This window comes from Rhinolophus ferrumequinum, chromosome 14 (genome assembly GCF_004115265.2).
Source record: "Rhinolophus ferrumequinum isolate MPI-CBG mRhiFer1 chromosome 14, mRhiFer1_v1.p, whole genome shotgun sequence".
Classification (NCBI taxonomy): Eukaryota; Metazoa; Chordata; class Mammalia; order Chiroptera; family Rhinolophidae; genus Rhinolophus; species Rhinolophus ferrumequinum.
The window spans coordinates 31,748,931-31,768,445 of NC_046297.1; the positions used below are offsets into that span (position 1 = coordinate 31,748,931).

Consider the following 19,515-nt stretch of genomic DNA (forward strand, 5'->3'; position numbering starts at 1 on the left):
TGAAATAGTGCCATTTGTGACAACATGGATCAATCTTGAGATTATTATGCTAAGCAAAATAAGTCTGACAGAGAAAGTCGAGAACAATATGACTTTACTCATATGTGGGATATAAAACTGAAAGGAAAAAATGAACAAGACAAGCAAACAAACAAAAACTCATAGACACAGACAACAGTTCAGTGGTTACCAGAGGGTAAAGGGGGAGGAGTGATGGTAGAAGATAAAGGGAGTCAAATATATGGTGATGGAATGAGAACTGACTCTGGGTGGTGAATACACAATACACAATGCAATATAGAGATGATATATTATGGAATTATACACTTGAAACCTCTCTAAGTTTTCTAACCAATGTCACCCCAATAAATTTAATTAAAAAATTTAAAAAGAAAGAAAAATATTGAGAATGGCAAGTGTAATTTAGTAGTGAAATAAATAATAGGATAGTAAATAAAAGTTGTTTCATAAAGGATTTTCTGTATCTTTTTTCACATCACTTACTAGTCATTTCCATCCAGTGATCAACATCTTTTTATAACGTATACATACTTTTTTCACTATAGTATTCAGTTCAGATTGACAAATAAGTTCCTTAGGAACTAACAGTGGCTTCCTAAAACATTAAGTTGATAAAAATTCTAAGGTTTTCTTGACCTCGGTGGAAAAAGTAACTTGATTGATTTCTTATGACTGTTATGATTTGTAATGATTGATTAGTTATGATTGGTTATTTATGGCTAAGGAATGGGAATGATAGAACTCATGCCATACGGTTATTGATAATGTAGCTTCTTTCAGAGAAAGTAATGCATTGATGTTTACCAAACAAAAGTGATGAATTTGTTTTTCAAACAAACTGATAGCTGTATTTTTTCAGGTTACAGTTTCTTTTTTCCAAGTCTGTCTTGTAGACATTACAAATGACAATTGTGTTTTCTAGTAATTAAAGAAAAAGTTTTAAAAATCTTAGAAAAATTCATAATTTCTTTAATTTTTATTTTTGGGGTATTAAACTTTTTCTACATAAACTTTTGGAATATGAATTTTAGATTGTAGCTTATTTTGAAATGTGTACTATGTTATCACAGACAGCATCTTTTGTTAAGAACAGAAGAGTTTAAGGAGATGGAAAAAAAGGACGATTAATTTTGACATCAAATTCTGTCATAACTGTTATTTGAAGATCTATTGCTAAAGATGTCAGTAGTTTAACTCATTTATTTAATCAATTTTTTAAAAATTACTGATTATATATATTTTTTAATTTAACAACAGTACCCATGTTTAAGCAGTAATATGCTGGTAAATCTTTAGCAAACAAGTCTTGGAGTAGATGTTATGCTGTGGGGTGGTGAAGAAGCACTGATTTGTATCATTTGCCAATTGTTATGTTGTAAATAATTCTACATCTAATTTCAATTTACCAACATGCTCTCATTAAAAATGGAATTAAGAAGATATGAACAAAATTGACATATTAAAAAGATGTCAAAAGAGTTGGTACTTGACTCCAATCTATTACTGCCTTCAAAGAAATCATATACATTTTATTTTCTGAAACAGATATGTTTTAAATTATCTGCATACGAACTCTTCAAATATTGAACTCATGATACATTGCAAACATGATTAGTCTTACTAAAACTTATAATATCTAATTTGGTAAGAAAATATCTAGTCATATATATTTATATATATATATATATATACACACATATATATATATTTTTTGATATCAAAGGGACTATTCATTATGAATTTGTACCAAGTGGACAAACAGTTAACCAAGTTTACTATTTGCAAGTGCTGAAAAGGCTGCATGTAAAAGACAACCTGAACTTTTTGCCAACAATTCATGGCTCTTACATCACGACAATGCACCAGCTAACAAGGCACTGTCTGTGAGGGAGTTTTCAGCCAGTAAACAAATAACTGTATTGGCACACCCTCCCTACTCACCTGATCTGGCCCCCCATGACTTCTTTCTTTACTCAAAGATAAAGGAAATATTGAAAGGAAGACCTTTTGAAGACATTCAGGACATCAAGGATAATATGATGACAGCTCTGATGGCCAAAGAGTTCCAAAATTATTTTGAAGGGTGGACTAGGCACTGGCATAGGTGCATAGCTTCCCAAGGGGAGTACTTTGAAGGTGACTATAGTGATATTCTGCAATGCAGCATGTGACACTATTTCTAGGATGAGTTTTCGAACTTAATTGTCTGACCTCATATGTTCTGCTTACCTGTTTTTACATCTAAGCATTAGTTTATAAAAATACGCAATTTCCCTTATACTTCTCTTCAATGCTAATTGAGAAACAACCGTATTCTCACTTTGTTGTAACCACTATAAGGGAAAACCACGGACATTTTAAGTGGCAAAACTATTCAATTAGTTATTTTTTTTCGGAGAATTTTGTAAGTAATTAGACAATTGGAGTTTATTCGAGTGACTTTACCTATTAATGGTGGGGAAATCTTAGCTTACTAGACCTGCTCTGAGAGCCTCATAAGTTACCTCAGACATGGCCTGTTACTGCTTAGAAATGTCATTTTACATGAGAAAAGTCTGGCCCTGAGGACATCAGTGAAAAAAGGTCATGAACTCCTAAGTAAAAAAATTTATTTTTCCCATTAGGTGCTTTCAGAGGCAGATTTATCATGTACAAATTGAAGCTTAATTTTCAGGGACCCTCATACAGATCTTTTACAAGGCCAAGAGACAAGCTCCACCAATGAATCTTTTCCTTAAAGTATGACTCCAAAATTGAATAAGCTCTAGGTGCCATAAAACATGACTCTACCTCTCGACATATGTATGAAGGAAACAGTATGATATTGTGGAAAGAGTACTATGCAGAATGCCTAGGGGTTTTGCATCTAGTCTGTTTGGCACTAACTTGCCAGGTATCCTTTTAAAATCATCTGACCTTGCTGAGCTTTAGTCTGTCTATCTGTGAAATGATATTAGTAATTAACCTGTCCCATTTTCTTCTCTGAGTTATGTAATAATTACCTGAAATAATATTTGAACAAAAAAACCCAGAGAGATTAGAAATAATTAGTAATTAACTGAAAAATGTAAAGATTAAAGTATTCAGAATTAGTTTTATTAAACATGAAGTCACTGTTACCTTCCCATTCTTCAACAAAAGAGACAGCAGAAATCTCTAAAAATTCCCCGTCAACTCAATCCTATGTTCCTCCTACAGAATTTTCACAGCCCTGCCCAAATGGAAAGCACTCTTTAATCCTGGATTGCACTGGATTGAACTTTTTTGACTATTCTGGAATCTCCATGCTTGTTGAGGTATGTACATAGCTTGTGTTTGGACTGATTCCTTCCCTTCTCTTCAGTAACAGAGTTTTTACCAGCTACTCTCTCAGCTCCGGGGTCTTGACTCTGCTTGCTTCAATATTTATTTCACCCATTTTCTTTAAAGGACATAGGACTTTATCCTTCCACTACTGTAGATTTATATTCAGGAGATCCCATCAAACTTCTAGGTATGTGTATGTGTGGGGGCCAGATGTGTGTGGGGGGGTATTCACATGAGATAGAGAGAAGAGAACGTAGACTTAAGTTGTAGGCAGCATAGCATATGCTGGGTTTAAGGCTTCTAGAAAGAAGGGAAAAAAGTCCCCTCCGTGAGCAAATGGCATTGATGGTGACAGGATGTTCTTTCTCACATCATTCTTGGGTATAGTTTGAGACCATACCATTCCTAATTTCTGAAACAGTGCCCACTGCAGGGGCTTTTCCCCATTCTTTTGTATGATGATGCTTACTTTTCTACCCCATGTTCTCCATGGGTTCTCCATGATTCTGGTATGCAAAAAATAAAACAGTTTTATTTCTTTAAAACTGACATGCTAGAATACTACTCTACCATAAGAAAAGATGCAATCGTGTCATTTGTGACAATATGGATAGATCTTGAGATTATTATGCTAAGTGAAATAAGTCAGAAAGAAAAATTTAAGAACCATATGATTTCATTGATATGTGGGATATAAAACTAAAAGCAACAAGGGAACAAGAAAAACAAATAAAGAAACAAAAACTCATAGACACAGGCAATAGTTTAGTGGTTACAAGAGAGTAATGGGGAGGGAGGTGGTAGATGAGGGTAAGCACGGTCAAATATATGGTGATGAAAGGAGAACTGACTCTGGGTGGTGAATATACAATGAGATATATAGATGACATATTACGGAGTTGTACACTCGAAACCCATGTAATTTTACTAACCATTGTCACCCAATAGATTCCAATTAAAAAAAAAACAAACTGACATGGCTCACAAGCCCCCATTCCCACAGATGAAAGAACACTCAATTTTGCCAACTCAAAAACAATTTAGACACTTCTGGAATTTTTTCCTCCTATTTTTGAGTAAATACTAAATCAACAAAGAATGTGCCCCTTTCTTATTTCCATTTGTTCTCTATTTCAATACCCTAAGCTTGGAGGGAGTGTTGAAGATGGAAAACACCTGTTCCTCATCTGTCCTCAGTGCTCCAGCAGCTTCTGCTGCATGGATCTCAGCTTACTTCCTCTTCTAGTATTTTTTTTCCCCAAGGGATACACTTACACTGGCATCATGCAGTCTCCCCTAAGTCAAAAACTTCATCAAAACCTATGAACATTTCTGGAGCTCTTTCTTTGCATATCTCCCTCCTTTCCATTACTCACACAAATTTCACCCATCCAAAATTTTCTGAACTCCCCATGTAGTGTGCCTTTAATTTCTTGGTACTCACTATAAAAACTCTACACAATTTGGCGTAGGGTTCAACCCCAAGACTTTTCTTGCATTTACATCTAGATTGTAAATAGACAGTCCCTCTTCATTGGAGGGCTTCTTGTGCTCGACATTTTTATTTACTTTGTGTGTTCAAGGTCTAGAACAGTGCTGTTAAATTTCTGTACATAAAGATGATATGGGGTGCTCATTTGAAATGTGGTTTTCTGAGTCCTGGTTCTGGCCCAGGAAACACTTTAAACAACCATAGGTGATTCTGAGGCATGTGGTTAAAGAATCCAATTTTGAGAAACACTAGACTAGGCTTGTCCTTTTACTGGGAAAAGGCAGTATATATATACATATAAATATATATATAAAAATATATATATGTATACATATACATATATACATAATTTTAAATTTGTTTCTGAATATGCTCTAATTTTTATAAGTTGTCCTCTCTAGATATTTCAAATCAGGACTTAGAGTTAATAAAGAGGATGAAATGGTGACCTATTCTCACTGAATTTACTATCTAAGGTTGAAAATTCAGAGGAATCCAAATAACCCACATACTGGGCATGTTGAAAAGGAACTTTTTTCATTCCTCTTAATGGTTTTAAAATACTACACAATGGAATACTTGAATAAGTCAACTAATGTATTGTATTTTCAAAAAGTCAAAAAATGACATTTGCCCTTGGACTGGTGTTTTTTTATGTATATACAAAGCCAGCAGTTTTATATCAGCTTTTTAAAAAATTTCCCTATTACTATTTGATTTATTACATCCGGTTACAGTAAATTATGATGTATGTTAAGAAAATAGGTTTTAGGTCAGAAACATGGTGTTGTGGAGGGTGCTCCTTAAAATCTCCTCTGGAAGTTACAACAAATAGAATAGCTATTATTTAACAAAGGATACCCTATGCAACGTAACCATGTCTGAGAGATTGGCACATTGAATCATCTGAATGTGGGCAAATTGGGGTGAACAAGGGAGGAGGGAAAGGGGAGGGGCAGAGATGCGGGCCACAGGACAAAGCCTGGAGCTCACTGCAGTGCCAGGAGAGGGAAGGATTCAGGCTGCAGGCGCTCTTTCTGTGGTTCACAATCCTGTCTGAGGTATCAGTATAAAATACCCTGAGGTTATTGCAATGCTCTGCAGAGACCTCAGAGTATGGAAGTGTGAGAACTGCAGTTTAAGCCCTCATTGCCAGGCAGAAAAGAAAGACATGGAGCCTGGCCACCTCCCTCCATCCTCCCAGTGTTACAAGTGGCCTCCAGAAGAAACTGTAGCAGTGTCAGATTAAAGAGCAGAACATCTGCAGCCCTGAGAACTGGAGAGACAGTCCCAGAGTGGCATATGCAGAGTGCGGCTAATTCCAGTGACAGGGAAGGAACTGTAGTGGTGAGACAGCTGTGATCTAAAAGTCACCATTGCTTGCAGCCACAAACACACCTGCCACCTCTCCCAGCCCATCCCACCCCTACCTTTCTGGTCTGATCCCTTTGGGGACAACTAGAGCTTCTGAGACATGCAGCTCTGCATCTGGATGCAGGGGCAGCATTGGAGTTTCAAAGGCTCAGAACCCCATCACCTACCACATCCTTCCATGGGACAGTTCCCTGAAACCCAGGTGATCTGATCACAGAGGAGAAGCCCACCTCCCAGGAACCTACCATTGTGTAAGAAGCCGCAACAGTGCAAAATAAAATAAAATGCTACAGTGCAAGAGAAAATAAAACGTTCCAGTGACACCTACTAGAAAGCAAAAGAAAGCCCTCTTTATATCAACCTGCTGGAGAATCCACTCCTGTAGATGCCCAGGAAGAGAAATAATAATCCATTAATTGTTATGAATAACCAAGATAACAAGGCAGCTCAGAAAGAAAATGAAAAAAATGTCCAGAGAATGAACTTAAAAACATGGAAATATGAAACATAAATGACAGAGAATTCAAGATTGCAGTTTTGAAAAAACTCAATGAGATGCAAGAAAACTCAGATAGGTAGTATAATTAACTCAGAAATAAAATCAATGAACAAAATGTATATTTTACCAAAGAGATTGAAATAAAAATAATAAAAGTTCTGGAGCTGAAAAACTCAATAAAAAATAGATGAAGAATGAAATACGCAGCTTAGGAAACAGAGCTGACCAGATAGAGAAAAGAATTAGTGATATCAAAGATAGAAATCTGGACATGATCCAGATGGAAGAAGAGAGAGACTTGAGAGTTGTAAGAAATGAAAGAACTCTACAAGAACTTTCTGACTCCATTATAAGGAGCAACACAAGAATAATGGGCATACCAGAAGGAATAAAAAGGGAGAAAGGAACAGAGAGTATATTCAAAAAAATAGTTGATGAGAACTTCCCAAAGTTGTGGGAAGAACTGGATCCTCAAATCCAAGAAGCAAATAGAACACCGAATTACTTCAATCCCAACAGGTCTTCTCCAAGATACACTGTACTGAAACTGTCCAAAATAAATGACAAAGAAGGAATTCTCAAGGAAGCCAGGGGGGGAAAGAAAACAGTAACTTATAAGAGAAAGCCCATTAGGCTATCATCAATCTTTTCAAGAGAAACTCTACAAGCAAGGAGGAAGTGGAAACAAATATTCAAACTATTGAGAGAGAGAAATTATGAACTAAGAGTAGTATATCCAGCAAAGGTATCCTTTAGGTATAAAGGAGGAAGAAAGAAGACATACAGAAGCTGAGGGAGTTTTCTAATACACGACCTTCATTATGGTAAATACTGAAGGAGGTTATTCAACCTGACACAAAAAAAACCAAAAGAATACAAAATCATGAGCAACATTACAAACAGCCAGACACAAGCAGGAAATGGCAACCCCTACAACAAATAGGGCACTATACATTTAAACATAATATAAAGGTTAAAGATTTTTTAAAAAGGAAAAAGAAACGAAAAAAACAACTTGCTACTGCAACTACATAATTAACTCACAGCTGAAGTAGGGATAAACTGTGTCAACAAAAACACAAAAGGGGAAACAGTAAAGGTTTGAATCTGCAAGGGGAAATGGAGATAAGAAGAATGCGGAAGAAAAGGACTACTGTAAATATGAAACTTTTTTTTACATAAACTTAATGCTAACCACTGGAAAAAATAAAATCCAGAACTGAGACATGTAACATAAAAAAAAGAAGAAGAAAGAGAGGGAAAATCATAGAATGCTACCACACTGAAATAACATAGAGCAACACCAAGGCAAAGAAAAAATGGAGACGCCAAGATACCAGAAAACGAAAGACAAATGGATATAGGAAATCCTCACATATCAATAATCAACCTATATGTAAATGGACTGAACTCACCAATAAAAAGACACAGAGTAGCAGACTGAATCAAAAACCAAAACCCAAAAGACATCCAAATTGGAAAGGAGGAAGTAAAATTGTCATTATATGCAGATGACATGATGCGATATATAGAGAACCCCAAAGACTCCACCAAAAAACTATTAGAACTGATAAATGAATTTAGTAAAGTAGCAGGATACAAAATTAATATTCAGGTACTGACATTTTGTATGTCTATACCTGTACGTATCTATTTATTGATGAGGATCCTATTCTTTTAGTATTAAATAGTACGATTGACTTCCAATCAGTTAGCTTCGGTAAACCCCGAAAAAGAATAATAAACTTCATATTAACCCTTCTAACAACATCCCTTCCTGGCCCTGTTATTTGTAACTATCGCATTTTGACTCCCACAGACCAACGTCTACTCAGAAAAATCAAGTCCTTAGGAATGCGGATTCGACCCCATAGGATCTGCCCTCCTGCCTTTCTCCATGAAATTTTTCCTGGTGGCTATTACATTCCTGCTATTTGACCTAGAAATTGCCCTCCTCTTACCCCTACCATGAGCATCCCAAGCCAACAACATGAAAGTCATGCTTACTGCATCCCTACTCCTAATCTCCCTACTGGCCATCAGCCTAGCCTACAAATGATCCCAAAAAGGACTAGAATGAACCAAATAATGATAATTAGTTTAAATAAAACAAATTATTTTGACTCATTAAATTATGAATATACTCATAATTGTCAAGTGGCCTTAATCTACATAAACACTATATTAGCCTTCACAATCTCCCTTGTGGGCTTGTTATTATACCGATCCCACCTAATATCCTCACTCCTATGCCTAGAGGGTATGATACTATCTATGTTCGTTATAGTAGTAGTAATAAGTAATAATCCTAAACACACATCTGACCACATCAAGCATAATACCAATTGTGCTACTAGAGTATGTAGCTTGTGAAGCTGCCCTAGGCTTATCTTTGCTTGTTATAGTGTCTAACACCTATGGCGTCAATCATGTACAAAACCTCAGCCTACGGCAATGCTAAAAATCATTCTCCCTACTAATGCCCCTTGTGTGACTATCAAAACACACCATAATCTGAATCAACCCTACAATATACAGCCTGATAATTAGCCTATTAAGCCTGCCAATACTAAACCAATTCACCGACAACAGCCTAAATTCCTAAAGACTCTCTCTCAACACCCCTACTCATATTAACCACCTAACTCCTACCACTCATACTAATCGCCAGCCAGCATCACCTAGGCAATGAATCACTGAATTAATATTCTGAATTAAAATTCAGAAGTCACTTGCATTTATACACACAAATAATAAACTATCAGAAGGAGAAATCAAGAAATCAATCCCATTTACTATTGCTTCAAAAACAATAAAATACCTAGGAATAAATTTAACCAAAGAAGTGAAAGACCTGTACTCAGAAAATTATAAGACACTGAAGAGAGAAATCAAAGAAGATACAAATAAATGGAAACACATACCATGTTTATGGATAGGAAGAATTAATATAGTTAAAATGTCAATACTACCTAAGGCAATATATAGATTCAATGCAATTCAGATCAAGCTACCAATGACATTTTTCTCAGAAATAGATCATATAATCATAAAATGTATATGGAACTATAAAAGACCCTGAATAGCCATGGCTATCTTGAGAAATAAGAACACAGTGAGAGGTATCACACTACCTGATATCAAATCATACTACAAGGCTATAGTAATCAAAACAGTATGGTACTGGCATAAAAACAGACACATAGATCAATGGAACAGAAGAGATAGACCAGAAATAAATCCATTCATATATGGTCATTTAATCTGTGACAATGGAAGCAAAAATTCACAATGGGGTAAAGACAGTCTATTTAATAAATGATGCTGAGAAAACTGGACTAACACATGGAAAAAAATGAAGCTGGACCACTTCCTTTTGCCATATACAAGAACAAATTCAAAATGGATTAAAAACTTAAATGTAAGACCCGAAACCATAAAATTCCTAGAAGAAAATATAGGAAGTAAATTTGCAGACATTACCCTGAGTAATATTTTTACTGATATATCACCTTGGGCAAGGGAAGTAAAAGAAAAAATATACATTTAGGATTACATCCAACTAGAAAATTTTTTCACAGCAAAAGAAACCATCAATAAAACAAAAAGGCAGCCTCCTGAATGGGAGAAGATGGTACATCTGATAAGGGGTTAATATCCAAAATATCCAAGAAAGGAAACCTGGTGCACTGTTGGTGCGATTGCAGATTGGAGCAGCCACTATGGAAAACAGTATGGCAGTATCTCAAGAAACTGGAAATGGAACTATCTTATGACCCAGCAATTTTACTCTTAGATATTTATCCGGATAAATCCAAGATGCTAATTCGAGAAAATATATGCATCCCTATGTTTATTGCAGTGCTATTTACAGTAACCAAGACTTGGAAAAAACTGAAATGCCCATTGGTAGACGAACTGTGGTACATTTATACAATAGAGTATTGCTTGGCTACAAAGAAGAATGAAGTCTTACCACTTGCAAATATATGGATGGACCTAGAGAACATTATGCTAAGTGAAATAAGTCAGTGGGAGAAAGACAAATGCCATCTGATCTCACTTATATGTGGAATCTAAAGAACTGAATAAATGAGCAAAGTAAACAGAAATAGTCTCAGAGGTATAGAGGAAAAACTGATGGTTTCTAGATGGGAGAGGAGGTGGGGATGAGGGAGAAGGGGAAGGGATTAGACAGCATAAATTGGTAACTACAACATTGCCACAGGGATATGAAAGACAGTTTGGGGGATATAATCAATAATGTAAAGATTTTGTAGGGTATCAGATTGGCACATGTCTTATTAGGGAGACAATGGATGGTGTAGATGCTTGATCACTGCTCTGTACACCTGAAGCTGAAGCTGTGTAATATTGTATATCAACTATAATTTAATATATATATATATATATATATAGCCATAGGATATGGAGTACAGCATAGGGAATAGAGTCAATGGAATTGTAATAAATATATACAATGTCAGAGGGGCAATAGATTGGGGGAGGATGGTTATCACATTGCGAGAGGTGAATTGTCTAACTATTACATTGTTTTGTACACTGGAAACTAATAAAGAAAAAACAAAAACCAATGATATGCTGTCTCCAAGAGACACATCTCAGCTACATGGACAAAGATAGACTCAAAGTGAAAGGGTGGAAATCGATACTCCAAGAAAATGGTATCCAAAGAAAAGCATATGTAGTCATACTTATATCAGAAAAAAACAGACTTCAGGATAAAAAAAATAAGAGACAAAGATGGACATTTCATAATGGTACAGCAGACAATACAATAAGAAAACATAACACTTTTCAATATATATGCCCCCAATCAGGGATCACTGAAATATAAAATGCAACTACCAACAGAACCAAAGGGAGATATTGACCAAAGCACAGATATAGTAGAGAACCTAAATACATCATTGACAGCTATGGATAGATCATCCAAACAGAAAATCAATTAGGAAACATCAGCCTTAAATGACACTTTAGACCAAATGGACATAGTTGACTTTTGCAGAGCCCTTTATCCTAGACCATCAGACTATACATGTTTTTCTAGTGCACATAGAACATTCTCAAGGATAGACCATATGTTGAGACACAAAATTGGCCTCAGCAAATATAAGAAGATTTAAATCATCCCAAGCATATTCTCTGATCACAAGGTATTGAAATTGGATATAAACTACAAATCAAAGCAGGAAAAAAAGACAAATATGTGGAGATTAAACAACATACTTTTTTTAAAAGAATTACTGGATCAAAGAAGAAATAAAGGAGAGGTCAAAGAATACATGAAAACAAATGAGAATGAAAATACTCCTATCAAATGAGTAATAAGAGGGAAATTTATATCATTACAGGCCTATCTCAAGAAAGAAGAAAAAAACCCAAATAAACAATCTCGTGTTACACCTTAAAGAACTTGAAACAGAAGAACAAATGTAACCCAAAGTCAGCAGAAGGAGGGAAATAATAAAAATCAAAGCAGAACTAAATGAAATAGAGAAAAGGACAGAAGAAAAAATTAATGCAACAAAGAACTCGTTCTTTGGTAAGATTAATAAAATTGACAAGCCCTTGGCTAGACTAACACAAAAAGAGAAAAGACACAAATAATCAGCAATGAAAGAGAAGTTACCATAGTTATCCCCAGAATTACAAAGACTCATTCAAGAACACTATGAAGGGCTACATGTTACCAAATTCAATAACCTGGAAGAAATGGACAAGTTCTTACAAATATATACCCTTCCTAGACTGAATAAGGAAGAACTGGAAAATCTACATAAACTGATCAACAGAAAGGAAATCAAAACAATCATTCAAAACTTTCCCAAAGGCCAAAGTCAGGACCAGATGGCTTCACTAGTGAATTCTACCAAACATTCAAAGAGGATTTAATATCTGTCCTCCTCAAACTCTTCCAAAAAAAACTATTTTTTTTTTTTGAAGAAGAGGCAATACTTACTAACTCATTTTATGAGGCCAACGTTACCCTGATACCAAAACCTAGTAAGGGTAACTCAAACAAAGAAAACTACAGACCAATATCTCTGATGAATATAGATGCAAAAATCCTAAACAAAATACTATCATATCGAATACAACAATACATTCAAAAGATTACACATCAGAATCAATTGGGGCACAATTGGGGCACAGAATCAACTTATTCCAGGGGCACAAGGATAGTTCCATATATGCAAATCAACTAATGTGATACACTACGTAAACAAAATAAAAGATAAAAATTATATGATTATATCAATAGATGCAGAAAAAACATTTAAGATACAAAACCTATTTAGGATTAAAAATTTATTAAAATGGGCATAGAAGGAATGTACCTCAACATAATAAAGGCCATATATGACAAACCCTCAGCTAATAACATAATTAATGGTGAAAAACTGAAAACCTTTCCTCTAAAATCAGGAACAAGACAGGGTTACGCCCCTGTCACCACTGTTATTCAATATGGTATTGGAAGTCATAGCCAGAACAATAAGGCAAAAGACAGAAATAAAATGCATTCAAATTGGGAATGAAAAGTTAAATTGCCACTTTGCAGATGACAGGATTTTTTTATATGGAAAATCCTAAAGAGTGTACTAAAAAACTATTAGAAACAATAAATGCATATGGTAAAGTTGATGGATACAAAATCAATGTACAAAAATCCAGTGCATTTCTATATTCTAACAATGAAATTTCAGAAAAACAAATTTTAAAAAAATTTCTTTTGAAATTGCAACAAATAGAATAAAATATCTAGGAATAAACTTAACAAAGGATGTGAAGGACCTGTACACTGAAAACCATAAGACAGTCTTAAAATAAATTGAAGAAGACACAAAAAAATGGAAAGACGTATTCAATGTTTGGAAGAATCAACATATTTAAAATGGCTAGATTATACAAAGGAATATACAGATTTAATGCTACCCTATCAAAATCCAAATGGCGTATTTTTCAAGAAATAGAACAGAAAATCATGAGATTTGTGTGGAATCACAAAAAGATCCAAATAGCCAAAACAATCCTGACCAAAAAAAGAAAAAATAAGCAAGCTTGGAGGTATCACACTTCCTGACTTCAACTTATACTACAAAGTAACAATAATCAAAACAGCACAGTACTGGCAGAAAAACAGATACAGAGACCAATAGAATAGAATTGAGAACCCAGAAATAAACCCTCATATATATGGGCAGATAATTTTTGACAAAGGAACCAAATACATACAATGGAGAAAAGACAGCCTCTTCAATAAATGGTGCTGGGAAAATTGGAAAGCCATGTGAAAAATAATGAAACTAGACTGCTATCTGTCAACATATACCAAAATTAACTCAATATGGATCAAAGACCCTTTTTTTTAATTAAAGTTTATTGTGGTGACAATTGTTAGTAAAATTACATAGGTTTCAGGTGTACAATTCTATAATACATTATCTATATATCACATTATGTGTTCACCCCTCAGAATCAGATCTCCCTCCATTACATATATTTCATCCCTTTTACCCTCATCTACCCTTACCCTCTGGTAACCCCCACTCCCCTTACCCTCTGGTAACCACTGAACTATTGTCTATGCCTACGAGTTTTTGTTTCTTCATTTGCTTGTCCTGTTTTTGCTGTTTTCAGTTTTATATCTCACACGCCAGTGAAATCATATGGTTATCTACTTTCTCTGTCTGACTTATTTCGCTTAGCCTAATAATCTCAAGATCCACCCATGTTGTCACAAATGGCATTATTTCATCTTTTCTTATGGCAGAATAGTATTCCACTGTGTACATATACCACATCTTCTATAAGACCTAAATGTAAGACCTAAAACAATAATCTGCATAGATGAAAGCGTAGGTACTAAACTTATGGACCTTGGATTCAAAGTGAATGTTATGAATTTGACCTCAAAGGCAAGCTAAAATAAATGAATGGGACTATATCAAACTAAAAAGCTTCTGCACAGCAAAAGAAACTATCGACAAAATAAAGAGGCAACCACCTGAATGCGTGAAGATATTTGCAAACAGCACCTCAGATAGGGGTTAATACCTGAAATACATAAAGAACACATACAACTCAACAACAAAAAAACGAACAGTCTTATTAAAAAATGAGCAAAGGAACTGAACAAACACTTCTCCCAAGAAGACATACAAATGGCCAACAAATATATGAAAAAAAGCTCAACTTTACTAGCTATTAGGGAAACGCAAATCAAAACCACAATGACCTCATACCTGTTAGAATGGCTGTCATCAACCAGACAAATAATAACAAGTGTTGGAGAGGCTGTGGAGAAAAGGGAACCCTTCTTCATTGTTGATGGGAATGTAAATTGATATAGCCACTATGGAAAAGAATATGGAAGTTCTTCAAAAAAGTAAGAATAGAATTACCATAAGATCCAACTATCCCTCTCCTGGATATCTACCCCAAAAATCTGAAAACATTTATCCATAAATAAATATGTACCCGAATGCTCATTGCAGCATTGTTTACTTTGATCAAGACATGGAAACAACCAAAATGTTCTTCAATAGATGATTGGATAAAGAGCATGTGATATACACACACAATAGAATACTACTCGGCCATAAGAAAAGATGAAACACTGCCATTTGCAACAACATGTGTCGATCCTGAGATTATCAAGATAAGTGAAATTAGTCGCACAGAAAAAATCAAGAACCATATGACTTTACTCATATGTGGGATATAAAACTGAAAGGAACAAATGAGCAAGACAAGCAAAAAAACAAAAACTCATAGACACAGACAACAATTTAGTGGTTACCAGAGTGTAAGTAGTGTGGGGCATGGTAGAAGATGGTAAAGGGGGTCAAATATATGGTGATGGAATGAGAACTGACTCTGGGTGATGAATACATAATGCAATAAATAGATGATTGTTATAGAATTGTACACTTGAAACCTATATAATTTTACTAACCAATATCACCCTAACAAATTAAAAAAACAAAATACGCTTTAAAGAGTCAAACCATGGGTCCAGCTTTTAGGTATATAATTAGTTCATATGATTTGGGCTTCATTTTTGGCTTTTCTGTAAATAAAGTAGAAATACCCACTTCATCAAGTTGTTGTGAAGTTTAGAAATAATATATTGCATTTAAAGCACATAATAAATTTGTAGAAGTTAGTAAGTACTCAATAATGCTAGTTTCTATTCTTTGTTCTTATTTCATAAAAGTCATTTCTTGAAATGCAAATAATATCATTGCAGCTAATACTATGTCTAGTTGGCAGCCATCCTGAAAGAGTTTGGAGCCACAGAGTTTCTTCAGCTGTTGCATGTCTTCCTGCTTCTTAATAACACTTCCTGGATTATTTTCTTTCTTTTTTAAAAAATTATTTTCAGGTGTACAAAAAAAATAGTGATTAGGCATTTATATACCTCACAAAGTGATAACCCATTAAGTGTATTACCCATCTGACAATGTACATAGTTATTACAATGTACATAGTCCCTAGGTACTATATTCCCTATGCTGTACTTTATATTTCTGTGACTATTTTTTAAATTATAATTGATGTTCAATATTATTTTATATTAGTTTCAAGTATACAGTGTAGTGATTAGACAATTATATAATTGTTTTCTTAATCACTTTAGTGTAAGGAACATTGTCGTAGGAGTCATAGGTTGAAGGAAATGGAGTGACTTCTATTTATTCTTGTACTTAGGACACTGGAGGGGTTGGTGAACTGCAGATTATGTTTATCAGCATCCACAAACCACCCACAGCAATGTGTTCCTGTTTCACTGAGCTTAAAAAAGTCAAATGTTGACAGATCACTGAATTAATCATTTTAACTTACAAATAAGGAGCCATTTAGTCCATGCCCAGGTCTGAGTTCATGTAATATTTATTTGTTTGCTTGTTTATTCATGCTCAGAGTGATACAATTTACTGCTAGAAGAATATAAGGGACATTTTTGGATGTATCATGTATACTCTTAGAATATATTTAAATGCAGCTTTCTACATTTTATATGTAAGATACATTATTAATATATCACAAAATCCATCCCAGATTTACTAAATCTTCTAGTTTTACTTGCACTGCATTTTAGGCGTTGACTTTGGTCTTACTGAATTTAAGATCAGGGCTTTCAGTAAGTTGTTCCTATGTGAGATTTTCTTGGACTTAAATAAGGCAAGTCCCTACAGTATGGCAAACAAATTATTTAAGATCTCTTATTTTGATGGACCATACACATGGAAGTTGGGCAATCAAACCTGGCTTATAGTGAGGTTCTCAACTTACCATTCATGGATGGTATTTAAAGAGTCCATGAATATGCACAAATTGTAAACTATTACAGTCAGTGGTTTTCATCACTTTCACAGTGTGTCGACTGCCAATAAAAGAGGGTTGAGAAAAATGTTATATCATTCTTATAAGGAAGGAAAGGTGATGCTTAATTTTTTATTGAATGAAGTGGAAAATGTAAGCAGCCAAACTTATTTGCATTGAAGGTAAATGTTCTGCTACATTCATCTTTGCTAGCAGTCTCAGAAGCTTGCCAGGGTATGCCTCACTGTGTAGCAATGCCTCCCTTTTGTGGTCTGACATCATAAACATTGTCTGTTTTTCCTAGAAATTCTTCTTTCTTCTGAAGCCTGCCTTATATCCTGCATTAATTCTTCCAGGTTTACATGGACTGTAAGAACAAGAGTATGGATGTATCATTAGCCCATTGCACAGGTAAAGAAGGGTGTGTCCTTGGCAAACATTAATCCTTGAAAAATTGAGCATGATTCTTCTGCTGCTATGTATCTCTTTTACCATTTGTGCTTTCTTGTAGCTTCATTGATAAAAGCAATGAAATACTGTGGAAACCTAGACTCAGAGAAACCAATTTTTTTTGACTCAGTATCTGCTGCAATAAGTAACATCCATTCAAATAAGGTGAGACAAGTAAGTTGGCATGCAAGAGTTATAAGAAAAATTGGAATGTAAAATCAAGAGCTGTGCATTTAAAAAATATTAGCCTATTACCCCACTGTCATCTAAAATCTATTAAGATTTCCCACCTCACAGTCCTTTAGTACAAGTAAAGGAATGTTTGCATTCCTTTTGTGGACCATTTGGACATTATTGAATCTTCTAACAATATCATGGCTTAGATGATTTGGTGATCACCTATTAAGGACCAAATGCTTCCTTGTAAAATAAATGCTTCTTCCAGGATCCACTATCCTGAGAATTTGAATCCACTTCTGTTAAATGCTGAAACTCTGGATATAGCCTTTAACTTTTTTTCTGCTCTTATACTCTTGACTCTAAACTAATACAGCTGTCTTTGGAAATAGTTTTTGCAAAGCCCAGCACTCACATGATCTGAAATGTCAAAGTTACCTTTCAAATACTGGGCTTTATGATGAATTTTAGAACAGTTCCTAGAGCTTTGATTTACTGCAATTTTTCTTTGACTTTAAATCATTTTGCCCTTCCTCATCCCTAGAACAGCATGTGTTACCTTCCAGAATCATCTCTATTGAATTTGATCACAACTATATTTCAAAATAATGACACTACTACTACTACTATTATTTTTACTATTTTTGACATTCACCTATTTTATTTTTTACACTTTATTTATTTACTTATTGGTTTTGACATTTAATGTTATTTTATATTAATTTCAGGTGTACAGCATAGTGGTTAAACATTTATATAATTTAAGAAGTGATCCCCCTAATTAGTTTAGTACCCACCTGGTACTATGCATAGTTATTACCAGATTATTGACTATATCCCCTAAGCTTTATATCCCCATGACCATTTTGTAGCTACCAATTTGTACTTCTTAATCCCTCCCCCTTTCTCATTCACCCCAACCCCTTCCCATCTGGCAACTATCAAAATGTTCTGCGTATCTATGAGTTTGTTTCTGTTTTATTTGTTTGTTCATTTTGTTATTTAGATTCCACATATAAGTGAAATCACATTGCATCTGTCTTTCTCTGACATACTCCACTCAGCACAATACCATCCTGGACCATTCATGCTGCTATAGATGGCAAGAACCCAAACCCATCCATGACCAAACAGTATTCCACTGTTTATATGTACCTATTCTTTATCCATTCATCCATCGACAGACACTCAGGCTGCCTACACGTCACAATATTGCAATGAACATACAGATGCACACATCCCCTTAAAGTAGCATTTGGAGTTTCTTTGGATAAATACCCAGAACGGGATTACTGGATCCTTTGCCTTTTGATTTATAGCCTTTGTTTTAAAATCTATTGTCTGGTATAGTATTGCTACCTCAATTTTTTGTTTATTTGTTTGTTTTTGTTTCCATTGTCTTGAAATATCTTTTCCCATCTCTTTTCTTTCAGTCTGTGTGTGCCTTTCTATCTGAATTGAGTCTCTTGTAGTCAATAAATGTAAGGGTCTTGTTTTCTTATCCATTCAGCCACTATTTTTTATTAGATTATTAAAAACATTTGCACTTAAAGTAATTATTGATAGGTATGTAGTTATTGCCATTTTATTATTCAAATTTTTTATCTTCTTTGTTTTTTTCTCCTCCTCCTCCTCTTCCTTCTTTTTCTTCTTCTCCTTCTCCTTCTTATTCTTCTCTTCCTCCTCCTCCTCCTCATCCACTTTCACCTCCTCCTCCTTTTCCTTCTCCTCCTTCTTCTTCTTCCTCTTCTTCTTCAAAAAGTCCTTCTAACATTTCTTGTAATACTGGTTTAGTGGTGATGAACTCCTTTAGCTTTTTCACGTCTGGGAAGTGCTTTATTTT

The 19,515-nt window shown here is 34.7% G+C and overlaps 1 protein-coding gene across 2 annotated transcripts in view; it reads left to right on the top strand.

Annotated features, from left to right (window-relative positions):
* The window catches only part of SLC26A7 (solute carrier family 26 member 7), a 445,736-nt gene that overhangs the window by 423,495 nt on the left and 2,726 nt on the right, over positions 1–19,515 (top strand). For both annotated transcript variants that reach the window (XM_033125821.1, XM_033125820.1), the window contains 3 exons: positions 3,220–3,317; positions 17,402–17,456; positions 17,557–17,660. In XM_033125821.1, coding sequence (XP_032981712.1) covers positions 3,220–3,317; positions 17,402–17,456; positions 17,557–17,660 — 257 coding nt within the window. The remainder of the gene's footprint in view (positions 1–3,219; positions 3,318–17,401; positions 17,457–17,556; positions 17,661–19,515) is intronic.